Raw genomic sequence first — 24623 nt, forward strand, 5'->3', positions numbered from 1 at the left:
CTCTTTCTCAACTCTGTTAACATCTTTTCTTCTGGCCGACACCATTTTTTGCCTCAAGTCTCCCTGCTTTTAACTTCCAACTTATCCAATCCTCTATATAATACCAATTATTTAAAATTGGCACCTGCTCAAACTGTTGAACTTAAATGCATTCAGTCACCACTTAGTAAATCAAAACTGAACACTATATGGCATACAAGAACCTTCATGATCTGGCCCATTTCCTCTTCAGCTTCTCCAACCCCGTATCTTTCCACATAGACCACCTGCAATACTGCAAATGCGCTACGCTGCTTTATCATACCTCCATACCTGGAATTTCCATTTCCCCTATGACCATCTAAGGACTAGTCATTTATCTTTCAAGACTCACCTTTTCTACAGACCTTCATGAACACCCCCACCCCCCCAGCAAAAGAGCATTCCCTTTGATATCTCTAGCTATAGTATTTATGTAGTCTTAATAGCTATAGCCAACTGTTTGCTTACCTGATGATCAAAAAATTGCCTTGCCAAAACTTGACCTCTGCCTAGCCCTTCAAAATAATTTATGCTAAATTTAACATTGCTGAAAATTTCCCAAACTGTTACCGTTTCACTTCACGTGATAGATACATTTTGAAAAAACGTGTTCTGATCTGTAGATTCAAATTCTTTGGGGAAAAAAATCCATTTTTAAATGATAAAACCTAGGCAAACGGAGGCTGTAGGAAGAAAATATCTCAAGACAATAGACTGAGGAAAAGTATACATGAAAAATATATACTTTAAGATTCCTTTTTTAATACTTAGGCATCACATTCCATATTAAATTTTACCAACATGCTGTTCTATAAATTCATATTTTATACCATAACTTGATTTTTCTGTTCCATGCTAAGAAGCCCACTCTGCCATAATTACTTTTAGCAAACAGTACCTGGAATATAAAAAAATTAACGCAATGTTGGCAAACTTTCTCCTGACATGTAGGAGAACAATTACAGAAATGTCTAGGAGTCAATTTTCTTGAGCTAATGAGCAAAAGAAAAGCCCCAATACAATGGTATTTTCACTTAACAGTGCCTCATCACTACACTCACCAGAAATAAATCTACTTGCTACTGCACTATTTAGGGCAGTTTTGCCAAATGTCTATCTTTAAGAGCTAGGTCAACTTCCAAGAAAACTGTACAGAAACATTCAGTTGTTAACAAAAATTTAATATTAAAATTATTCAGAGTTAAGTTATTGTTAATTTAGGAAAAAAAACATGTATTAATTACCCATAAGAACAACTTTTATTTTAATAAATAACAGTGGGCTTACCAAAGGGAAGGGATTTTAATGTGTCAAGTTTTATGCATATTGGTAATAAACCTTAAGGAGGTGAAACCAACTATTCAATATAACCCATTAGGTCCTAAAAATAAAACTATAATGCTTTAATAAAACTTAAAAAAATACTTTCCAAAAGAAAATAATTCACTCCTTGACCATGCTTATTTATTCAGAGTACCAGCAATTTCAGTTAAGTGCTTCATTTTTCCTGCAAATCTGATGTTGCACAGGGAATATACACATTTTCATATTATTACAACATCATCAATATCTCAGGCTAATATTGTGAATGCAACTGGTTTATAACAAACACAAAGTCAAAAATCAATGCTACTATATATGGCAAACAGAAACAAAAGTAAATTCAAAAGATGATTTCTTTTGTTTCCCATACTGACTTTAGTTGGACTTCAAATGAAGGTAATAAACTCTCCTGAAATAACCTCTGTCTCTGCCATGAATCCACAGTATAAATATGGTGAATAAAGCTAAACTATAAGAGCTAACTATATACTGAATAACCAAAATAATCAATTATAACAACTAATACTGCTCTGGAAGACCAATCTAATGAAAAAGTATCATTAGATGTGGTGGGAAAATACAAATCTGTACAATCTAACATCTATAAACAGTAAAATCAAAACATCCAACTTCCTTATAGAAAGTGTTTCATCTATGTAATTATAAATGTTAAGACTCTTGCATTTTATAAACACAAGATGGGCTCACTTTGATGATACCAATTTTAAGATTTATAAAAATGTTTAAAAAAATCTTTCCACAAAAGTTTATACAGTTTAAAGCTATACACCAATCTATAAATCTCAGAAAATGGAAAAAAAAAAAACTTTGTAAGATCACATGTATAAAACAAGAAATGAAATGTGATTTTATTTAAGGCAATACTGGGCTACTTCACAAATCACCACCTCAAATATTTACACTGCTCCACACTACTAGTTTCTATCACATTCACAAAGGATTTTTTTAATACCAAATGTTTAAAATCTTTGATGTAGTAAATTCTTTATTCACATTTCCATTATATTTCATGGAATCATAGTAACTATATCCAATTAGAAGCATTGGAAAAAACCTGTAGCTATAGGAAACTGCTAAAGAATCTGCTATAATTTCACATGAATACCATCCCCAAATCCTGGAGGATAAATTTACAAAGCAGAGCAAGGTGTTGATATAATGTGCCTACTTTGTGAAAAGTAATTTTGAGATCTTGTAAATAAATGTTTTATGTAAAAATCAATGAACTATGGCAGACTTTCTACTTTTAGTTCAAAAAATTCTTAATTTAAAACAATAAAAGAACAGTTTTAAAAACTTGATCACTTAGTTAAAAATTAAAATTCCAAATATAAATGTGTCATTTAATAGTTTAGACTTACACACTGCTGGTGGCAGCAAATGATTTACAATAATAAATATATACAAAAAAGGTATCTACAAAGATTACTGTTCTACATGAGCAGTGACCTGGTGAAACATATCAATCACACAGATAATTCAATTTAGTTCATGGAAAGGGCAACTGGCTAATAGAAATTTGAGGTGTAGCTCAACTATTTACAATAACTGAAGTTTTGATTCTGTTCCTCAAGTCCCATAGGGATAAAAAAAAAAAGTTTTACATGACAAATGTCATGTTTTTTTTTTCTTTTTCCTTTTTTTTTTGGCCAGGTTAATTCATGTCAACAAAAATTAATGAAAAAGTTTCACAATTCTAGCATGCTTGATGGCTTCCTATTTAAAATAAAACCGTAAATAATGTATTTAAAGTACATTAGTGATCAGTACTGCCCTCTACCTGTGGCTTTACCCATACTAATTTCTTTCATAACAGACACATCTGCATCATTTGAATGTACTTCAAGTTTTGTCAGACTGACGGTAGGTTTCATTTCCTGAAGTTGTTTTAACACAAGTTCAGTGCAATCTTTAAGAGTCTTGTCTAAAACAATTTTTACATTATCACTGCACTGAAGCTGTGATGGATTGGCAAACTGTACAAAGGTTTCACTTTCTTTACAAGAACATACATGATTTCCACTAGTCACAGCAGTCTTATCAATATTTTTTCTTGAATTTGAATGGGATCCTTTCTTATTTCCACTATTTGGATGGTCTTTGTCAGAATTTTTCTTCTGCTTCACTGCAGACTCCTCAAGAAACTTCAGAAATGATACTTCGAATCCCATTGGTTTAAATGAGCTCCAGTCAAAAGATGCAGGATGCTCCTCTGTAGTTTGAATTGCAACAGCAGTCTCTTCTTCTTTATGCGTACTACTTAACTCAACTGCCGATGCTGGTTCTGCTTTTTCAACTTTTCTCTTTTTATTTTGGGAGACATTTTTTTCTTTATTAACTCTCTTCAAATTACTTGTTTTTTGTTTTTCTGACTGGCAGGGATTATTTTCCTGAAAATCATTACTTACATTTGAAGAGGTATGAGCTTGGGTCTCCACACTTGCATTGTCTTCATTTATTAATTTTGTAATAAATAATTCTGTTAGCTCATCCATTTCGTCTTTTTCGTTTTTTTCACTTTCCCTCTGTAGAACTGTAGCTGTTCTGGAGTTATCGTTGCTCTCTGATACACATGAATCAGAATTTTTCACATCACTCTTACCACCTTCTTGTTCAGAAGTGTCCTTTAATTGTGAGTTGCAACACCGTTTGAAGACAATGAGAAGATTACGGTGTTGTGATGTAAATGCCTTTGATAATTTATGGCATTTATAATGTCTAATTATATTGCTTTCACTTGTAACAACTGATGTACACCCTTTTATCATACATGGATACTGGGTCACAAATCTGCTTGTACACTCAGATAAGGCATCATTTCTAGCCTTTATAGAATATACGTGCTTTCCACGTTTCAGAGAATAAGGCTTATTTTCTTCAATCTGCACAATTTTTGCAGTCTTGTTTTCTAAATTATTTTTTTTCTTTCGTTTCGTCTTAGGCATTTTGATTCCTTCCTTTCCAGATCTGTGTTTTGTCCCCCGATGCTTAGACTTTGTCTTTTCTTGGTTTGCTTTGCTTGATATATTTTCCTGACCAGGTGTTAATCTTCTTGGCCGAATCAAATGAGCTTTATGTTTGTCATTATGCTTATTAAAAATGTGTCGGAGGAGATTTGACCGAGTTGCATATATACGGTCACAGCCTTCACAGTCACACTTGTATATGCCATCTTCTTCAGTTTTACTTCCCCTTATCCCAATTCCATGATCTGCCTCAAGATGAACAACATAGTTCAAATATGTGGTAAATGAAGACTTACACTCTAACTGGTCACATGGAAATTTTCCAACATCCACAGAAGCAGTCATACTTTCAATTTCCTCAGGAGTCATTTCATGAAGTTTCATGTAGTGCTGTATCAGGCCAGTAATTGCTTGGAAAATTCGAGAACAGTCACTCACCTGACACCGAAATTCTTTCACAGTCTGTTTAGTTTCAATTTCTTCACTTTCCTTACCAGCTTCACCTTCTTCTTCAACTTCTGCAGAAAATGCAGGTAGATCTGACTTGTGTACAGCCTGGTAATGCAGAATTAAGTTTTGCTGTATAGTAAAAGCAGCAAAACAACCCTGGTGAACACATCGATAAGGTCTGTAGGGACTGTACCTTGTTGGAAACTCAAGGGAGGGAGAAACTGGCTTCTTGCGTTTTTTCTCTTCCTTTTCTTTTTTAAGTCTCCTAATTTTCCGTCCTTTGGTTTGTATGTTTGTGAGAGAATTTGTATTACATTGTTCTGAAGTAAGTGTGATCCCTTGCAAGGAACTTTCTATTTTTTCAGGACTTTTTTTTTCTACAAGTTGTTTTTCTGGGATCACTGCTACATTAATGAGGGCATTTTCCTTCATTGCTCCCAAGTCTAAAGCAGGCTGGAATTCCCTTTTATTTTCCTCTGTCATAGTTAGCTGTCTTTTTACTTGTGTAATTCGTGGGGCTGACAAATTTTCACTCTGAGATTTTCTTCCATAAGGCCTTTTTATTTTTAACTTTACCATTTCTTCTGTTGTAAAATGATGGACCAATTGGCAGTGTGCCCGGAGATTAGAATTTCTTGTAAATGTTTTTGTACAGGTAGGTACTACACATTTAAATGGAGCAAACTTCAACTGATTCTTCTTAATTTCAAGAATCATCTCTGGAGTGTACTGATGAATCTTACCATAGTGTTTAAATAAAGCATCCTTTGTCATAGCACTGTAATTACAGCCCTGGTTTTGACACACAAAAGGTTTATTAACTTTGTCACTAAACTGAATGTTGCTAATCATTTCAGAAACTGGCTGAACAACTGTGACATTTGGAATTGGTTTAACAGGAGTGGGAGTCAGTGTCACTGATGTATTTATTAGTACACATTGAGATGCTGGAGTGGACAGGTCATTTTCTAATTTTAATTTCTGCAAGCCTTCTAAAATTTCCTGTATTTGATCCTCCTTGTGTAATACTTCGGATGGAGGAATGTTACTTTTTGCTGGTATGACACCTATGAAGGAAGAAAACTGAGAAGAATCAGGTAACTTGTTATTTTGTACAGTGTTTACTGAAGGAAGCTGAATGTTGTAATTTATTTGAGCATTCTGTGATGTTTCACCAACACCGTGAGATCCACTTTTTACCTCAAGTATCTGAGAATTCATAGCACTTTTAATAATTTCAAGAGTCTTTTCAAAGTTTTGTATGACATTGTCTTCAGAAATCTGCAAATCAGAATTTATTGAAGTTGTGCATGAATTCAAAGCCATCATTTGGGAATCACCATTTTCAGTTTTTAATGTTAAAGGAGCTAACACTGTATGGGACTCTAGATTGGTTTTAAAGTTTTCTTTCACATCAGTAATAAATAACTGATTGTCAACATTATTTAATTTCTGTGTTAGGTTTTCCACCAAACCCTGAGGCTCACAATTTGGAATTACATTTGAATGGAGGTTACTAGTTGGTATCTCAATACTCTTTGCTATAAGTCCCATTGCCGTTAAGTCACTTGTTACCAAGTTTTGGGAAGCATTAGGTGCAATTAGGGGAGGAGCAACTTTCTTTCTTCTCTTTGAAGCACTGTTTCCCTTTTTATTTAAATGACTAGACCTCGTGTTCTGAGGACCACTTATAACTGAAACACGTGAACTGTTACTGGCAAAATTTTGTGATGGCCCATTAGAATTAGGGAATGAACTAGAACACAAACCATTTTCAACGGTCTTCAGTAGTAAGTCATTTGTTGGGAAAACAGGCAAACTGCTGCATTCCTCAATGGAGGAAGTTTTGGAGTTTGGTGTCCTATTCTGGTTTGTCAGCAGGGGGTTTGGGTGGCATACAGTTTGCAACAGGGGAGGCACAGGTGGATTTGGCATCACTGTTGCATTTACTTGTGCATCTGAAACACAACCTGTTGGAACATGAGAAAGCATTTCGGCACCCTCAAATGTACTGGGAATGCCAGCAGTTTCCAAAGCCTGTTTAATAATTTCACTTCCTTCTTGACTAACACTGGTACTAAAGCCAGTCACACCAGTCCGAGGAAATGTATTTGGTAAAAATGCTGATGAGCGATTTTCAGCAGCAAGAAGTTGCAGGAACGATGGATCTTTAAAACATGCTTCTGGATTGAAGGCAGATTGTTGAGGCTGCTGCAAATTTACTGCATTTGTGGAGAGAATCATGCTGGCAAGAAGAGAAGGCTGTCCATTATTCTGTAGAAGTTCTTGAGCAATTTCTGCTCCATCCAGTGGTTTACAGTAAGATCGCTTAGACAAGTGTCCACCCAGAGATCTGGGATTAGTAAAAGCCCTGTAACACCTGCTACAGATAAATTTCCCATCTCTGATAATTGCGGGCCATTTAGCCCTTTTGTTGTGCTTGGGTTTTCTTTCCTTCCCATTTGGGCCCCGCCCACGGTCTTTTTTAACTTTTTCAGGTCCAGACTGTTGGGCACTGGTGCTATTAAAGTCATTTGCAACATTGACTTGTGAAGGAAAAACTGCATTTTCACCATTACCTCCCTTTAGAAAGGAGGAATTAGTGTTTCCTTCAATCTGTGAGGAAAAATGATTTGTATTATTTTCCAGTTGGGAAAAAACAGAATTAGCCCCACTATCTGCTGGTGAAGGGAAGAGAGACATTGAACTACTTTCTGCAGGGAGAGGAAGGAAAGGATCTGAGCCACTGTCAATATTCAAAGGCAAAACTGTTTTGGTTAGATCTTCCATTTGTGCTGGCAAGGTAGTAGCAGATAAATTTTCCATTTGGGAACATATAATACCACCACCTTGTTCATTTTTATCCTGAGAAGGTATATTTGGATTTATGACACTTTCCACTGAGGGCAACAGTGGAGTTGACACACTTGTTAAATGAGCTGGAAAAACGGAAGGCGAGACATGCTGCAACTGATTTGAACAAGTAGGATTCCCGTTGGCTTTGGTCTGTGGTGTAAAAAATGCATTGTTAGAGCTGCTCACCTGTGATGGCAAAAAATAAACAAACTTTCCATTATTTGGTGTATTTAAGTTGTTAGACTTCTGACCTTTTTTACTTTTGCGTTGCATTTTAAATGCAGCATACTGGTCAGGGTGTGCTGTCTTCATGTGTTTCCCAATACTCTGTGAAGAATTATAGGTTCGAGTACATCCCTCAACCTGGCAACTGAATTTCTGAACTGGCGCTTTTGGAGGCACTGATGGAGTTCCTAAAGAACTACTTGGGTTGGGCTGTGGTGGAACAAATGTGATACTTTCCAATGTCTTAAGAGGTAAATTATAAAGACTGGATGATGTTTTAACATTACCTCCACATTCAAACTTGGAAGCTGGTAAACTGTTTTGAAATCCTGCCTGATTTTGCACAGAAAAGGTCATCAGATTATTCACTTGTCTTTCTAAGTTTTGTGGGGTAAGGTCACCTATTTTGAGGGTTTCTGAATTTACTAAAGAATTCTGAGTAATCTGGGCTTCATTAAAGCAATCCTGTTCTTTTCTTTCTTGAAAGCCTGGACGACACAAATCGTTACAAGTATTTTCAACTGGTGTATGTAAGTTTGTGACCAGTGATTCACCAGTGCCTTCCACAGTTGAGTTTTCTTGCTTTCCAAAGTTATCCTCGATCCCCTGATTGAGGGACACTTTAATGGACACAGCTACTTCACTGGCCTGAAGCAGAGGAGTAGTCACAGGGTTCTCCAAACCATGTGACAATGGTCCATCAGCTGGCCCGAGCTCTGATGCAGAAATCTGGTCTTGTTTGGCCACAGCTGATTCTGTTTTGCTTTTATCCCAAGCATCACTTCTATCTGCAGGTAAGGTGTTTTCAATGTTATTTTCTGAAGGAAGCACAGACCTCTCTTTCTCGATGCTCACTTCTGTGTTCGGATTCACTTTAGAAGGCTGAACACAATCTCCAGATGAAGTACGTTGGTCTTCAGGAGGCAGCACTTTCTCAGGAGTACTGTGATCGTCCAGGTGCTTTTCCAGCTCACTCTGAGAACGATAAACTTTACCACAACCTGTGAACTTACAAGTATAGGTATTATAATGCTGTGCTTCATGATCATACAGTAAATAAGCTTCTGAAAAAATTCTGCCGCATTTAGGAAACATACACTTTGCTCTAAAGACTTGATGTTCCTTTCGGTGTGTTAAGAGCTCTGCGTAACTATTAAAACCAGCCTTACATTTCATCTGTATACAGATATATGGTTTACTGCCACAGTGCATTTGTAGGTGATCATTAAGATGAGTAACACTTACAAAATGCCGTCTACAGTACTGGCAAATGACTTTTTTGCTTTGCATTTCAAGAAAGCGCTTGGCATCTTCATTATCCTTATGCCCCTTTACATGAGCAATTAAATTTTTAAAGTACTTAAAGCCCTTTTTACAAAAAGTTACAGGGCAATTAAATTCATTAACAGGTACTGGTTTCTGAACTGGGATCACTTCTGGTTCATAAGATTTATCTTTGTCATCATTCTCATCATCTGAACCATCATTGTCATTAAACACTATGAAGTCTGTTGAATAAAGACTATTCTTTTTTATAGGCCGCTGTTCCTGCTTGGTCACAGCATTAGTCTTCTGATTCTCATTGGTAGTTGTGATCTTAGGTGGCCTCCCCAATCTTCTTAATGGTTTCATAGCTGCTAGTCTCTCTTTACTAGACTGTTTAACATGCAATGTGACATGAGGGACAAAAGTTTCTTTAGAATTGAAGTTCTTTGCACATATAGGGCAACTGTAAATCCCATCTTTGTAATGTTTTTGAGCATGTCGTACTATTCTGTGACCAAGGAATTCTTTGTCACATAGCACACAATACTGCATGTAGGCTTGCCAATTCCTAAACCTAGCAGAAATAAATCCCCTCTCTCTTAATTGTTTTATCTCTCTCTTCTTCTGCTTTTCATCACAGATGTCTTTAAGAAGGCCAGAATTAGCACCAATTCCACCAGAAAGTCCATTCATAGAAGTTTCTTTAATCTCTTCCTGGTAGTCCACTACTTTCTCATAAACTTCACTGTCATTTAGTTCATCTATTGAAGACACAATAGATGCTTCCTCCCCCATTAATGCAAGACATTGCCGTTTTAACGTTTTCCAATCCCAGAATTCTGGATCAAAGGGCCACTGAGTTTTCAATACAAGTAAGAGCTCACAGCGTAGAGAATTTGGTATTGGAAGATTCTCTTCATCATATTTCTGGTCTGGCTGGTTATACAGCATTTCCACAGCATAATATGCATCCACTGTAGGCTCAATAAGAAATTCACTCAGTTGACAAGCACGTTTAACTTCCAGATCATCAGGCAACAAGCATGAAATGGTCTTGCAAATAGATATTTTCACTTCAGTATTTTCTGTAGATTCCAAACGAAGGGCTTTTACACATAATTCTATACAGGTGGCAAGTCCAGCCCCTTCAGTCTGTGAAAAAGCAAATAGGAAATGTTAATTTAATCTATACTAACCAACACAGATTTGTGAATTTAGTAATTTTAAAACTGGCGTTTACTATTCTCAAATTCTGCAGCAGCATATGAAATGCTGCCTTTTCTAAAGCACTGTAGCTTAGCTGTGTGTGCATGCGCGCACACGCGAAATGAACCGTAAAGAACTGCAGAGAAAGGATAAACACTGGGAACAAAGAGAAGACCTGGGTATAAAATCATCAAATACAGCTAGGCAAACTTGGAAGTTATTACCTTCTCTAACTGTTCACAGCCCACTTACAAAATACAGATCAAAACAGCATTTAAACTTGATAAAACTGCTGTGAGCATTAACGAGTATTATGTATCTAATGTATCTGATATAGTTTAGTATGTCTGGTTACATAGGAAGTGATCAATAAATGTCAACTTTATCACAAATCTTATTTCCTAAGTTTGTATTTACAATCCTTCTGAAATAAAAACTCTCTTAACCCAATTACAGAACTCTCATGAGAAAGTCCCCGTATTTCCTAACTTACTAGTAATGAAAGGAGATTTTCACATTTAACAGAATAAAGTAATTTGATCCTTCATAGGGGGACTCTGAATGCCAAATCACATACCTTATTGTTGAACCACCTTAAAAATTAGAAGTACAAGAAGACACAATAAATATTTTTCCTTTTGAATTAGCATCTTGAACTATCATTATAAGATAGCAGTAATGAAGGTACGAGTCATTTGAAGATGTATGTAGTGAAGAGATAAAAATGGGTTTTAAAAGGACTGAGAGAACATAAATACAAGAAATAAGCCAGCTATAAGATGTGGCCACATTCAAGGGAATGGAGTATGTGTTATACAGGATCACAGGCAGAAAAGAAGTAAGTAAAAAAAACCTGATAGGGTCTGTATTGTTACAAGCTAAGAAGGAAATAAAATATTTTACTACAACAGAAGCTTAGATTTGTAGGCCAATAGGAAAGTGAGGGGAGGATACTAAATTGGCTTGACTTTAGGAAAAGCAAGGGCACAAAGACCAAGAAGAAAATGGACAAGAATAGGTATGAGACCTATTTTTAAAAGTGACAGTGAGGAAAGGACAACAGGGAAAGAAGTGGGACCATACTTCTCTAGCTCTTACATCAAACCTGTATAGTTATTTTCTACTATTCTGAGATAAATCTGAGCCAGAAAACGTTTACAGTAAAACATCTGCACCTCTGTTACATGCCTTAGGGGCTACTACTAATAATGGATAATTAGGCCACTCCTCTGTCATAATAGGAAAAAAAAGGCATATGGTGAGGAAAGGTGCATATCAGAAGACATCTTGGAGAAATCAAAGGTCAAGTCGACCATAAAAATCATCTGAAGTGATAATGAAGACATATACCAGAAGGACTAGTAAATATGTACAGGACGAGAATTCTAGAAAAGGATGTATTTATTTAGAAAATTCAGGAAATGATGGAGAAAGAAATGACTTTAAGAAAGGATTCAGGAAGCAGGTTTTGTGGATGCCATCTGTGTTGAGGAAGATGACTGTAACTATTCCGTCACGTGACTGTAGATCCCTTTATAAACAACAAAAGCAGATTCAAAAATTCTACTTACTGCTTAGAAAATGCAACTTAAATTATTTCAGAGAGAAACTCAACAGTTCTATTCTAATACAGTCTGCTATCGGATTCAAGGGTGCATTTCGACTCATTAAGGGCAAATGGCTTTGAATAAATTTACTTTAAAAATATCTTAATGTTGTAATTAAATGTGAAATCTTAATGCCAACGAACAACGAAGTTTTTATTCTTGTGAGTTTTTCATCTTTGTGTGTGATTAAAAATTGTTTATAGGCAGTAACAAGTGTTTTTAAAGATGAGTTTGAATTAATAATTTCCCATAAAATATGTGATTAAACAATTAGCCTATAAAAATCTACTTAATTCATATCATTAGTTAATAAAAGTTACTGATAACACCAACTTAAGTCTGAGAGTGACAGGAACAGAAGAAAGTTAAGTGCTAAAAATTCAGAGGAGGAATAGAGACTCACCTCCACTGACAATGATCCATCATGAAGCAACCTTCTGAAAGATACAAGGTTTTATCTTTGGTACCCCCCACTTTTCTGTTCCTTTCCACTAATTGCCTAGTATTCTTGGCCCAAAGCTACCAGAGGCCTACAGACTGATTAGTTCCCCCATGTACACCCTATTCAGCCCTTCTCCATCCACACACAGCATCATGTCTTACCCTGCTTTAAAATTTTTAAATGGTTACCTCTGTATCTCAGAATTAAATATATTCTTTTTTTAAATTTTATTTATTTACTTATTTATTTGAGAGAGAATGAAAGAGAGAGAGCACGAGAGGGGGGAGGGTAAGGAGGGAGAAGCACACTCCCCACCAAGCAGGGAGCCCAGGATTCAATCCTTGGACTCCAGGATCGTGACCTGAGCCAAAGGCAGTTGCTTAACCAACTGAGCCACCCAGGCACCCAGAATTAAATATATTCTTAATGGGGGAATACAAAAGGGCCTTTACAATCTTTACCTATGCCTCATCTCGTCTAGACTCATCTTTTATCTTTTGCCCTACTCAAACAGCCTATATTCCAAGTAAACTGAAATAACTGTAATTCCTCAAATATGCCATTCTCTCATTTTGTCTTGATACCACTTGAGATATTCTGATTTAAGAAATACATATATATATTTTGGTTTTAATCCAGGGCTCCCAGCAAATAGCTCCTAAAACCTTTGTAATTTCCTAAGTGATAAGAGCTTTAAGGGCATCTTTTATTCCCAGCTCCTGAAATAGCTCTAGAGCCTTAAACTGTGAAACAGGTGCTGTTATAGGGCCCTTTTAACCACAAAGGAGTTTGTGTTAATGAGGCGATTTTTGGAAAGCCCCAAGATAACCACCGGATGGGGGCTGATAGGGGAACAAACCTGTGATTAGAGGATTGGAACTTTCAGCTCTTGCCCACACCCCCACCCCCAAGGAAGGGAGAAAAGCTGGGGTCTGAATCAATCCCCAATGGTGGCTGATGATTTATCAGTTATGCTTTTTTATGGGCTTTACTTCTGAACCCAAAGTGTCTCCAGAAAGGTACTATTCAACAGAACTGTCTGTGATGACAGAAGTGTTCTTTATGCTATTCAATATGTCACTAGCCACATGCAGCTACTGAGCACCTAAAATGTGGCTACTGGCTACCATAATGGACAGTGTGGCTCTTGTCCAAGTTCTTCCCTCTCCAACACAATCTCCTTATGAGTCGGGTGTAAGGTTGAGGGAAGAGAGCCACTTTTACCTAACCTTCTTGATTAAGTAAGAAACAAAATACAAACTGGTTAGAGTTACCAGGTGCTCAAGAGAAAGTCAAGATTTATAACCAATCTGTCTGGCTTCTAGTTTCAAGCTCCTTCCACTTTGCTGTACTGCACGTCAAGTTAGACAAAGCAGTGGCACAACCTATATTTTAAAATTGCACAGTAATTTTTTAAGAAACTTACTATTAAGTTCATTTTTAACTACAGTACTATAATATATAAAATGAAAAATCAGAATGCATTAACAAGGTCGACAGACAAAAACTGGAAAGCAGATGAATTCACTCCTCCTGTTCTTTACTCCTGAAAGAGAAATTTTATTCTCCTGAAAAGAAATCATTTCAAGAGAAAAAGTGGAGATATTTATTGATCAACTACAGATTTTAAAAGTTACCTTTAAAGGGGGACAGGAGAGTATCTTTCAGTCTCTCCTTTCAAAAAAAAAATTACAGATGAATTAAGAAAACCTTCTTGGGACTTCTGGGTGGCTCTGTCAGTTAGGAGTCCAACTCTCAATTTTGGCTCAGGTCATGATCTCAAGGTCCTGTGATGGAGATTTTCTCTCTCCCTCTCTGTCTGCCCCTCTCCCCTACTCGTGTGCTCTCTCTCTCACAAATAAATAAATAAATGAATCTTAAAAAAAAATACTTCTTTCATGCTGCATCCCCATTCTTAAGGATTTCTAAGCACTGTTTGGCACCCCATTCTATGCAATGGTAGCAACTCTGGAGAATGTCCTCTGTGTACATTTAAAATGGAAACCAACTGCATTACTGTAAGGGTTACTGTAAGGAAATAAATTCTGGGGTGCCTCAGTTGGTTAAGCATCTGCCTTCAGCTTGGTCATGATCCCAGGGTCCTAGGATCGAGCCCCCTGTGGGGTTCCTGGCTCAGTGAGTCGTCTGCTTCTCCCTCTCCCCACTGCTCGTGCTCGCTCACTCTGTCTCCGTCTCAAATGAATAAAAAAATCTTTAAAAAATTAATTCTGTAAAACGTGGATTCCAATTTAGATAATTAGAAATGCACATGCAACCTCTGCTTATCACTTTCCTCTTCAGTTGTATCTAATCTGTTTAATCTACTTATTAAGTGTTTTCGTTTCAATGACTATGTTGTTTATTTCCAAAGGTTTTTTGACTTTAAAATCTGCTTGGTCATTTTGATAGTATCTTTCTTTCTCATGCTTTAATTCCTTATTTTATGTCTTTAAATGTATCTGTTTTATAGAATTTCCATAATTGTGTTACTTAAAGTGTTACTCAAATAATTCTATTCCTTTTCTCTACTGAAATTCATTCATGCCTCTCTGTTTCATATGCTTTACAAATCTTTTTTTTTTTTTTTTAAGATTTCATTTATTTATTTGAGAGAGAGAACAAGAGAGAGAGCACAAGCAGATGGAGGGCAGAGGGAGAGGGAGAAGCAGGCTCTCTCCCTGCGGAGCAGGGAACCTGACATGGGGCTTGATCCCAGGATTCTGGGATCATGACTGGAGCTGAAGGCAGCTGCTTAACAGACTGAGGCACTCAGGCGCCCCTGCTGTATAAATCTTGATGGTTAAATTTACTTACGTCTTTAAATATACAGTGTCTATCCTTGTATATTTAATCCTATTGTTATTTTTCTCTGCCAAAACTCCCTCATGACAAACTGTTTCATGTTCCATAATTCTTGATCATGAACTCATCTTAAGATGAGGGGCTTTACCTGAGAATCCTGCACTGAGTATATGTCCCTCTAAAGAAGTTCTGCATTCTGCCAGGTATTACCAGCCCAGTACTTCCCTCTTACCTTCTTTTTCTTTTTTTTTTTTTTTTTAAGATTTTATTTATTTATTAGACAGAGATAGAGACAGCCAGCAAGAGAGGGAACACAAGCAGGGGGAGTGGGAGAAGAAGCAGGCTCATAGCGGAGGAGCCTGACGTGGGGCTCGATCCCATAACGACGGGATCACGCCCTGAGCCGAAGGCAGACGCTTAACCGCTGTGCCACCCAGGCGCACCCCCTCTTACCTTCTTAAACGTTACTTACTCGGCATGGGGATTTCTGGACTATCTAAATAGGGTAAATTTAGACCCCAAATTTGTGTGAAGGTAGACCTATGGTTACAACTTCTTAAGGGAAACATTTTTCCTTCTCTGACCCACAGCCCAGTAGCATATGCACAAGCTTCCCTATCACCTATCTCTATTAAAAAGTAGTATTTTTCTAGTCTACTTTTTCAATGACATTATAGGACTTCACAGGTGGGGCAGGGGGACAGAGAGCTCAGCTCCAACTCCCCAACTTGAGAGGGCCCAAGATCTCATCTCTTATCCCCATAAAGCTATATCCCACCCAATGTGCAAACAGGTAGTAACATATCCCAATACCTATCAGGCCAGGAGAAACCAAGCAGCAGCTTAAGCTTTCTGCTCCAGTTTTAAGTTCCTCTTCATTTTGAGCCTATGGATTTCCCCTAACATTCTTGCAATCTTAGATGCTATACATCAAAAGAAATGTTTATTTCGTCAAGTATTTTGGGGCATTTTATAGAAGGAGGATCTTTAGATAATGTAATCGCCAGACTGCCAGCATAGGAAGCTATCTCTATGTTTCTTCATACTTTCTAAATTTCTACAAAGCCAAATTCTCAAAATAGCATAACACCCAGGAGTAAAAATTGTAGAATGATAAAATACTAGCATATGTGTATTACTTTTCTTTAGGTCAAGAGCAACTCCCTGGCTCTCATTTGTATTTTTAAGTTTTTCTGTATCAAATGTCTATTATAAGACTAATAAGAAAAGCAAGGTTCAAAACTCTAAACGAAATAACAAAAGTCACTGGAAGAGGTGCCAAAATAATTTTTTATTGAAGATAATTAATATATTTTAAATTAAGAAAAAATAGCTTGATTATTCTTACCTCTGAATTAATAACTTTAATCAGGAAGAAAATGTGATATACCGTCTTGGTTAACAGAGACAGCTGCCGACATCTCTCTAGGTACACTTGTATAGATGGTTCTACTCTTTGCTGTAATTTACTCCAAAAGAGAGTGAGTTCCCTTAAAAAAAAGCATAAAAAATAAGTTGGGAGCAATAATATAATAACCAGGGACTATGTTGGTCCAGTCATTACATTTGAAATTAAAACTGGTTTCAGATTCCAATTCTACATGTGGAAATTAAGTTTAAACAAGATAAAAATATAAATTTATCTCAACTTTTTAGAGACTAAATGAAATCAGGATATGATTTATCGTTTTTTAAATATTTTTTAATGTCAGAGAGAAGCACTACCTGTTACTAGTAAAGCACGTCCCACTTAAACAAGTTATACAAATGGCAACCGAGCCACATTTGAACTTTATGTAATAAAGTACAAAATGTCTGTGTGTGTATATAAATGCATATATAGATCAATGGTGTATTTTTAAAAAGCATTTAATTTTATCTTCTACCTGAAACTGAAAATTGACCAATTTAATTGATCAATTAAATTTAAAATTTATTACTAGATAAATGTTAACAATCAATGATGACACAGAACTCAAAAGAAAGTAATTTCTGTCAAATTGGTGAAATGATAAAAGAAATTTTGAAAAATGAACTTTGAAATTTATTTCAAATGCAATTAGGATGTATTTTTCACAGAAAATAATCCTACTGAAATGATGAATTTTCCTCCCTTTTACCTATCGTCCTATTTCTCTTTGTCCTCCATGGTTAATTTTCACAAACATCTTCTTCCTTGCTTCAACTTTTTCCACAAAGTATTCTCAATACAGGCCTTTCCTATTATTATTTCCTCAGTTTGCACTCCTAGCTCTGCCCTTTCACCACCCACTTGAGTAACTTGCTCATTTACTGGATTTTAACCTATATATTAAGGACTTCAAAATCTGTCTCTCCAGTCTTGACCACTTTCATTTCATCTCTCTAGTTCTTCGTAAGACTTCTCCACTTTGATCTTTTCTGAAACCTGAAACTTAATATATGAAAAAGATGATTAACATTCTTTCCAGTTCATCTTTGTAATTTAATGCACCATTATCACTGACCCTATAAGCCTCTGCTTTCTATTATCCTAAAGACTGTTACCTTCAAGATTTTTTTCAACCCATCCTACATCCATAAAGAAGCCTCCATAACTTCCCAGCTGTACTGTTAACTGGTTTTCTAGTTCACTTTTCTAGCTCAACTCTGTCCTGCCACTTCTTCCCCCCAACTCTGTCCTCACTGTTCAGACGCCAATCCATTCTCAAGTACTTGTATTAAACAGCATTTCTTAAACATAAATTTCTACTTTGCCCTCCTACTTAAGAGCTTATAATAGACTGCCTTGTTGATACAAAATCCAGACTTTGATGACTTTTTTAAAGCAGTGTAAGAGTTAATTTTTTAGTCACTACTAATATTTATGTTACATGGAAAATCTATTTCTCCTCAGTAAATGCATGCTTTTTTATTCTCCCTTCAGAATCTTTCTACCCACCTTTCATATCAATCCTCTGTGTACTGCATATATGATTTTCCCTTCACAACAAACTCACAACTGCTCAGAAAACCTCTATAATTGTGAACTTTATTCTTCTTTAATTACACATTTATTTAGCTTGTCTGTCCCATATTCATGGGATTTGTATGTCATATGTCATTTGGTAAAAATTCTTAAAATTCAGAATGTTGTAAGCTAAATTTTGTGTTTCCAATACTACCAACACAACAATGAAGACCAATAATGCTATTCACTGGCCAATAAATTGTCAGTTTTAGCTAACACATTAATTTAAGACAGCAGATCTTAAGATTTTTTGAGTCAATTGAAGTCAACATCTCTATTAGTTGTACGTTTCCCAAAGATTATATATAACAGGCTCTGCACACTTGAAAATGTACCATATAAAGAAATGTGCACTCAAGAAGTTAGTGAAGTAGAATGTTATCTCACAGATGGAAAATGAACTGGATTTCCATACAAGAATGACTAAGCTAGTTATGTAGTTGAAGTGTGTATTATGCACAGAGAAAAAAATATTCACAGCAATCACAGAGATTGCTTACATATCTGAAAAAACTGTGGCATTAGAAAAAATAAACCTTTCTTTCACCTTCTAACATCTAAAAACTTCCTGATCATTATTAATCATTATACAATCATTACTGGTATCCTAAGGAGTTGTGTGGTCCTTAATATAGAAAAAATTTAAAGTCATAATATGAATTACTTGATAATCAGTTTGCACAACATTGTAATAACTGAAAATAAGCTTTTTGCTTTGATAAGATTTTAAAAGATTAAAAAATATGTTCTTAAGCTCTCTGAATTCTCACAACCTATCTTGTATTCTTATTTAACTTTTCTTTACAAAATAAAACCAACTCACCAAGCACAGTACATATCTCCTTGTTGGAGCTGACGTGATAAAAATGCAGTACATAAGACAAGAGCACTTTTTTCATCACCCTCAGATTCTAAGTTACAAATCATTTCTAGTGCATCTTTGCAATCAACTTCTGAAATCTACAGGGAAAAAGGATATAGAAAATATGCCATAAAATGGTATTATTATCAGGATATACAGTAATATACTTTAGAATCTTCACTAGTGTTTATAGATCATTTTTATAAGTAAAACCTCATTAACTCATATACTATCAATTCATAGTTTGTCATTACTGGGCTGCAGTAAAGAAATAATCTTTCTTCAAGTCAGAGAACCAACTATTTTCATGAACTTTACAAATATTTATTATTTTGAAATAACTAATGCTAATTATAATTACCCTCTACCCATTAATCAGGTCTATGATACTGAAAAAGAAAAGCTGTGTTTTTTCCCCCTTTTATCTGGTAATTTAAAAAGCATTAGAATCAGCAGAAAGACACAGAAAGTTCTACTGGATATAGACTAATAAAGTGTGTATTCATCTGAGGGGAAGAAAGTATACTATGAAACATTTTATGTAGTTATACCACCTTTAAATTAAGCTCACCTCAGTGTTCTATAAATCTCCATTATTTTTCTTTTCATATAAATTCATTCCATCTCAAAGCCTGTCAACAGTCATGCATGCATAAGTATAACCTAGATGAAGGCAACTTCTTCATTTAATTACACATGTATATCTATTGCTTATTTTTTGAAAAATTAAATTTACTACCACATTACAATAATTTAATACATAAATAGATCTCTATAAGCATTTGCTGTAAGACAAGAATATAGCGAATCACAAATCACTGGTGTTCCATGAAATAAAAAGATTAATTCCAACATGGTATAACTGACAAATGGGAAAAAAAACAAAAACAAAAAACCAAAAAAAAACAGAGACCAATACAGACCACTGGCACCCATGTACCACAGAGATAACCATGCCCCTCCCTGTATATCTTCTCTCTCTCCTGATCAACTTTTGAGTACAGGAAAAGTGTGTGTGTGTGCGTGCGCATGCGTATCTGTAAAATGTAATGTGTTTAGGACTGAACAAGTGTCTAAATGAGGATTATCTGGAGGTTGATCTTTGAGGAGGATAAAGGCTGCATGAGGACAGATTGAGACGTTCCATTTTATAAAGGTGGGCTAGAAAACTCTAAAACAAGAAAAGACCCAACTCTGAGTCTGTGTATTTAACAATGATTTCTTACAGTAATGATGAAGTTAGTGGCAGAGTTAAGACTGAAACCTAAGTCTTGGAATTCCCTGGTGCAGTGCTCTTTTCACTACTCCTCCGTCTGACTCTTTCTAACAAATCTTTACCTTTAAGTGACCCCACTTAGACAAATAAAAAAAGGGCTGAACAACATATAATCATACAATAAATATTTTCAAATATCTACATTGTTAAGTGCATTATCAGACATATTTTATTATTTAATCATAAATTTCCTACTAGGTAGGTATTATCATTAACATTTTATACATAATGAAATGTGGGGTTCAAAGAAATTATGTAATTTGGGGCGCCTGGGTGGCACAGCGGTTAAGCGTCTGCCTTCGGCTCAGGGCGTGATCCCAGCGTTCTGGGTTCGAGCCCCACATCAGGCTCCTCCGCTATGAGCCTGCTTCTTCCTCTCCCACTCCCTCTGCTTGTGTTCCCTCTCTCGCTGGCTGTCTCTATCTCTGTCAAATAAATAAATAAATAAAATCTTTAAAAAAAAAAAAAAAAAGAAAGAAAGAAAGAAATTATGTAATTTGCCCAGGTTGCAACAGTTAATTAAGTGGTAGAGCTACAAATCAAATTTTATCTAACTGACATTAAACACGCTCTTTCCATCACATTATCTTTTATTGTAAGCTGTGTTAACTTTAAACAATTACCCTGGTACACACATGCAGACAAATTTTAGAAGTCAACCCATAAGTTATATTTTTTCATGTTAATAATAGTAATAATAATAGCAGCTACTATGTATTAGTGCTAGCTTCTCCAGAAATAGCACTGCTAACCAGCACAATAGCTTGTCTGGTAGATACTACTGCCAACGTTTTAGAGATAAGGTTCAGAGAGGTTAAGTTATTTGCTCGAAGTCACATGCTTACTTAATTAGCGGCAGTCAAGATTTTAACCCAGGTGCAGCTTCAAAGTCTGTGCTCTTTCAGAATTCCCCATGCACAAGCAAATTGAGGCCCTTTATTGCTAAATACTGATTTTTACATGTTTAGGTTTAATAAAAAATCTTATATCCTGAAAGTGTGATTTGTTTTGAATCTGATCTTCTGCTGTTGTTGTTCTTCTAAAACCAAAGCCACTCTTCTTGAATGCTCAAATGATACAAAATGTGTACATTATATATAAGGAAATTTATTTTCCCAATGACATTACCTATATTATTAGCTTACACTTAATAATTAGAAATATATATGTATTTGTATGTAAAATAGCCTCAATATATTTATTTCACATATATACAACATATCAACTGAAACATTTGCCATATTTGGTAATACAGAAAACCTCACTTTTTATAGGTATACTAGGAAAACAATTTTTATTGTGTACTTCATAGCTTTCATTTCCCTGGTTTGCCACTAGATGGTCCTCCCGGAAAAACAGGACACTAAAGAGAATGGCAGGGAAATGAAACCATCTAATGGATGGCTGAATTCAAACCATGAAAGTGAAATACAAGTCAAATATAGCTATTAATGAACAAGAATTATTTTTTTTAAATCCAAGGCATCAAAAGTAGGAATTACCAGTATATACCTAAACAATGACAATATATTAGAGACATCTTTTCTCTATTGCTTTGAAAAATGAGCAAAAATTTAAACACCAGAAAATTTAGAACTGTGAACAAATTTTTAAAGTCAGAATGATCTATTTGTTAAAGACATATTATGCTAACTCCCTCTAAAACAGAAAAATCATTTCAAGAACGTGAATAATGATTTTTATGTTTTAATATGGCTCCTTATGCCAGGTATTCAAAAAATACAGAACACTTCACCAGTATTCTACATACATTGCCAAGTGTACCTTTAAAAGGTCTTGCTTATCAACATAAAATTGCTTTCCAACTAAAAAAGAACTTAGAGGCGCCTGTGTGGCTCAGCTGGTTGAGTGTTGGACTCTTGGTTTCAACTCTTGGTTTTGACTCAAGTAATGATCTCCTGGGTCGTGGGATGGAGCCTCTGCCCCCCCCCACCTCCCCCATCTACCCCCCCCACTCCATCCTTCTGCTTGAAAGATTCTCTCCTTCTGCCCCTCCCCCCACTAGCTTTCCCTCTAAAATAAACCTTAAAAATAAAGAAGAACTTAAATGGTAAATTTACCGTACTAAGAAAACATAAAATCAAATCATGACCTACTATTTTTTAACTCTCAGGTTAGCCAACATTTAAAAGACAATCTCCAGTGTTAGGGAAGAGGAAATTTGATATACTGTTTATGGGAGTACAATTGGTATAATCTTTTTTGGATGGTAGTATGGCTCTATCTATTAATTTAAAATGTGTAAACTCCTTAATCCAGCAATTCTGCTTCCAGAAATTTGCCCTACCAGTGTACCCCTGACAAGAATGAAAGGATGTATATATAAGGAAACCATTTAAATGTCCGCAATCTGACTAAAGATATTACAAATCCATACTATGGAATTATGCAGCCATGAGAAAGAATGAGGTCGATTTATATGGAACGATATGGAAGGATGCCCATAATAAATGGGGAAAAGTGACGAGCAGGTCAGGGTGTGTATATATAAGTTTGAAGCATATAAAAATATATGTATGTGCATAGAAAAATATCAGAAAGGTTATGTATCAAATTTTAAACTTGGGGGAGTATTAAATGGGGAAGGGATGGTTAGAGAAAAAGAGGATTTTACTTTTTAAATTTTATGTTTAATGACAAAACCAATAGAAATACTGGCTCTAAATAGATCTAAAATACTAAAACACTGTTCACTTTGTTTTATACGTATACCAAGAATACAGGCCAAGCTATTCCTTCCAGAGAAGCCAGATAAATACTCATCTCTCTCAGCCCCATTCCTCAGCCATCTACCAGGGCTAGCTGGTAGATTACAATGAAAGGATCCTGGGAAAATCCTACTCAATTCCTTGCCTACTGGCTTTCCTGGACAAGGATTTCCTCAAAAGGACCACAGAATTCAGGTCAGAGTTGAGTCTTTCCAATATCTATTCTTACCATACACTAAGGAATGGGTAAAAAACTCAAATGCTTATAAGAACCAGACAGGTAAAAGCAAATCAATGTGTGAGAGAGAGCATACCTCATCTGAAGGGGGCAATACCCGGGCAATTGTTCCAAAGTGACTACCTTCCCTTGGGGCAGAAATAATACAGGCCTTGGTGACAGCCAATCTTAACCCACTTCACACGGAACAATGAAGAAAAAATTTCTATATGTTGGTAATGGGAACATAAAAGAGTAACCAAACAACCTCTAAGCAAAAGAGGACTTGTTTTAACAAGGAATGTGTAGACTTACACATATCCTGTCCTGTTCTGCACTTTATGATCTAGAGTTGTTTCTGGGTGAGACTTTGGTGAACTCTGTTTAAAAACATGAAAAGCCTTAATTCTACTGCTTAATGTAAGAAGGAAAAAAAATCATTTTATATGACATCACAGATACCTGGGGACCTCACAGGGAATTTTCCTGAGGATCTCCCAGAGCAAGCTAGGCTGCTGCTACTCAACTCTGAAAAATTAAATCAAAGGGAACTTAAGTTCAGTACTGCAAGATCTTTTGATTATTCAAGAGAGTCAGAAATACAGATTTTTCCTGCAGATTACAAATTCATAGTCTTCAACTTCAAACAGGGACTTCAGAGCTAACCTAATGACCCTATGTTTAGTTTCCTATTAGAAGTTAAGCTTCTTTAGGCTAAGACTTATGCCTTAACTCACATTTAACCCCCCACTACTTAGCACCCATCATTCACTTAATAAAAATTTGATGAAGGGAGGAGAGATGAATGGAAGACTGACATAAGGGCAAGGAATGAACTGATAATGAAAGCTTTACTAAGAAGCTGAAAAATATCTAAGATGTAGCAGCAACACAATAATTTAAGAATTTTAGAAAAACTGTTAAACACATTTCAAAAGCTATCTCAAGAAACTTTGTATGTCTGCCAGTTAACTGTCTACATAGCTATTCTGAACTAGTAAGAAAACTTCAATCTTCTATATGTCCAAACTAATAATATAATTTCCTAAGCTACAGCCCTGAACTCTAGTCTATCCAGCCTAGGAACTGCCAAACATCACTCTTCCCAGTACCCTGATTATCCTCACCATCCACAACAACCTTATTTCTAATCTTGGTTCAAGCCTACCATCTTCCTCTTTATTTTCTCAAACCAATCAATCAATCACACAATTACCACTATAATTACAACTTCTAACCTCATATGGGCATTCAGCTTTTTGTCTGAAGCTATCCTTCTTCCAGACTGATTATAGTATCTGTCTAATCAGCTGATCATGCAAGCTGTCTTAATTGTCTTGATTTGTATCTCAACTCTTCCTGTTA

The 24623-nt window shown here is 35.8% G+C and overlaps 1 protein-coding gene across 3 annotated transcripts in view; it reads right to left on the reverse strand.

Annotated features, from left to right (window-relative positions):
- Positions 1–1181: 1181 nt before the first annotated feature.
- ZNF292 (zinc finger protein 292) overlaps positions 1182–24623 on the reverse strand; it is an 89489-nt gene continuing 66047 nt past the window's right edge. For 2 of the 3 annotated variants that reach the window (XM_026511846.4, XM_057311205.1), the window contains 3 exons: positions 18998–19134; positions 16534–16675; positions 1182–10280 (listed from right to left, as the gene is read on the reverse strand). In XM_026511846.4, the coding sequence (XP_026367631.2) occupies positions 3129–10280; positions 16534–16675; positions 18998–19134 (7431 nt within the window). In that variant the 3' untranslated portion in view covers positions 1182–3128. Of the gene's footprint in view, positions 10281–16533; positions 16676–18997; positions 19135–19607; positions 19632–24623 lie in introns of those variants that run through there. The other variant, XM_044388895.3, reaches the window with a different exon arrangement.

Source organism: Ursus arctos, unplaced genomic scaffold (assembly GCF_023065955.2).
Source record: "Ursus arctos isolate Adak ecotype North America unplaced genomic scaffold, UrsArc2.0 scaffold_13, whole genome shotgun sequence".
Lineage (NCBI taxonomy): Eukaryota > Metazoa > Chordata > Mammalia > Carnivora > Ursidae > Ursus > Ursus arctos.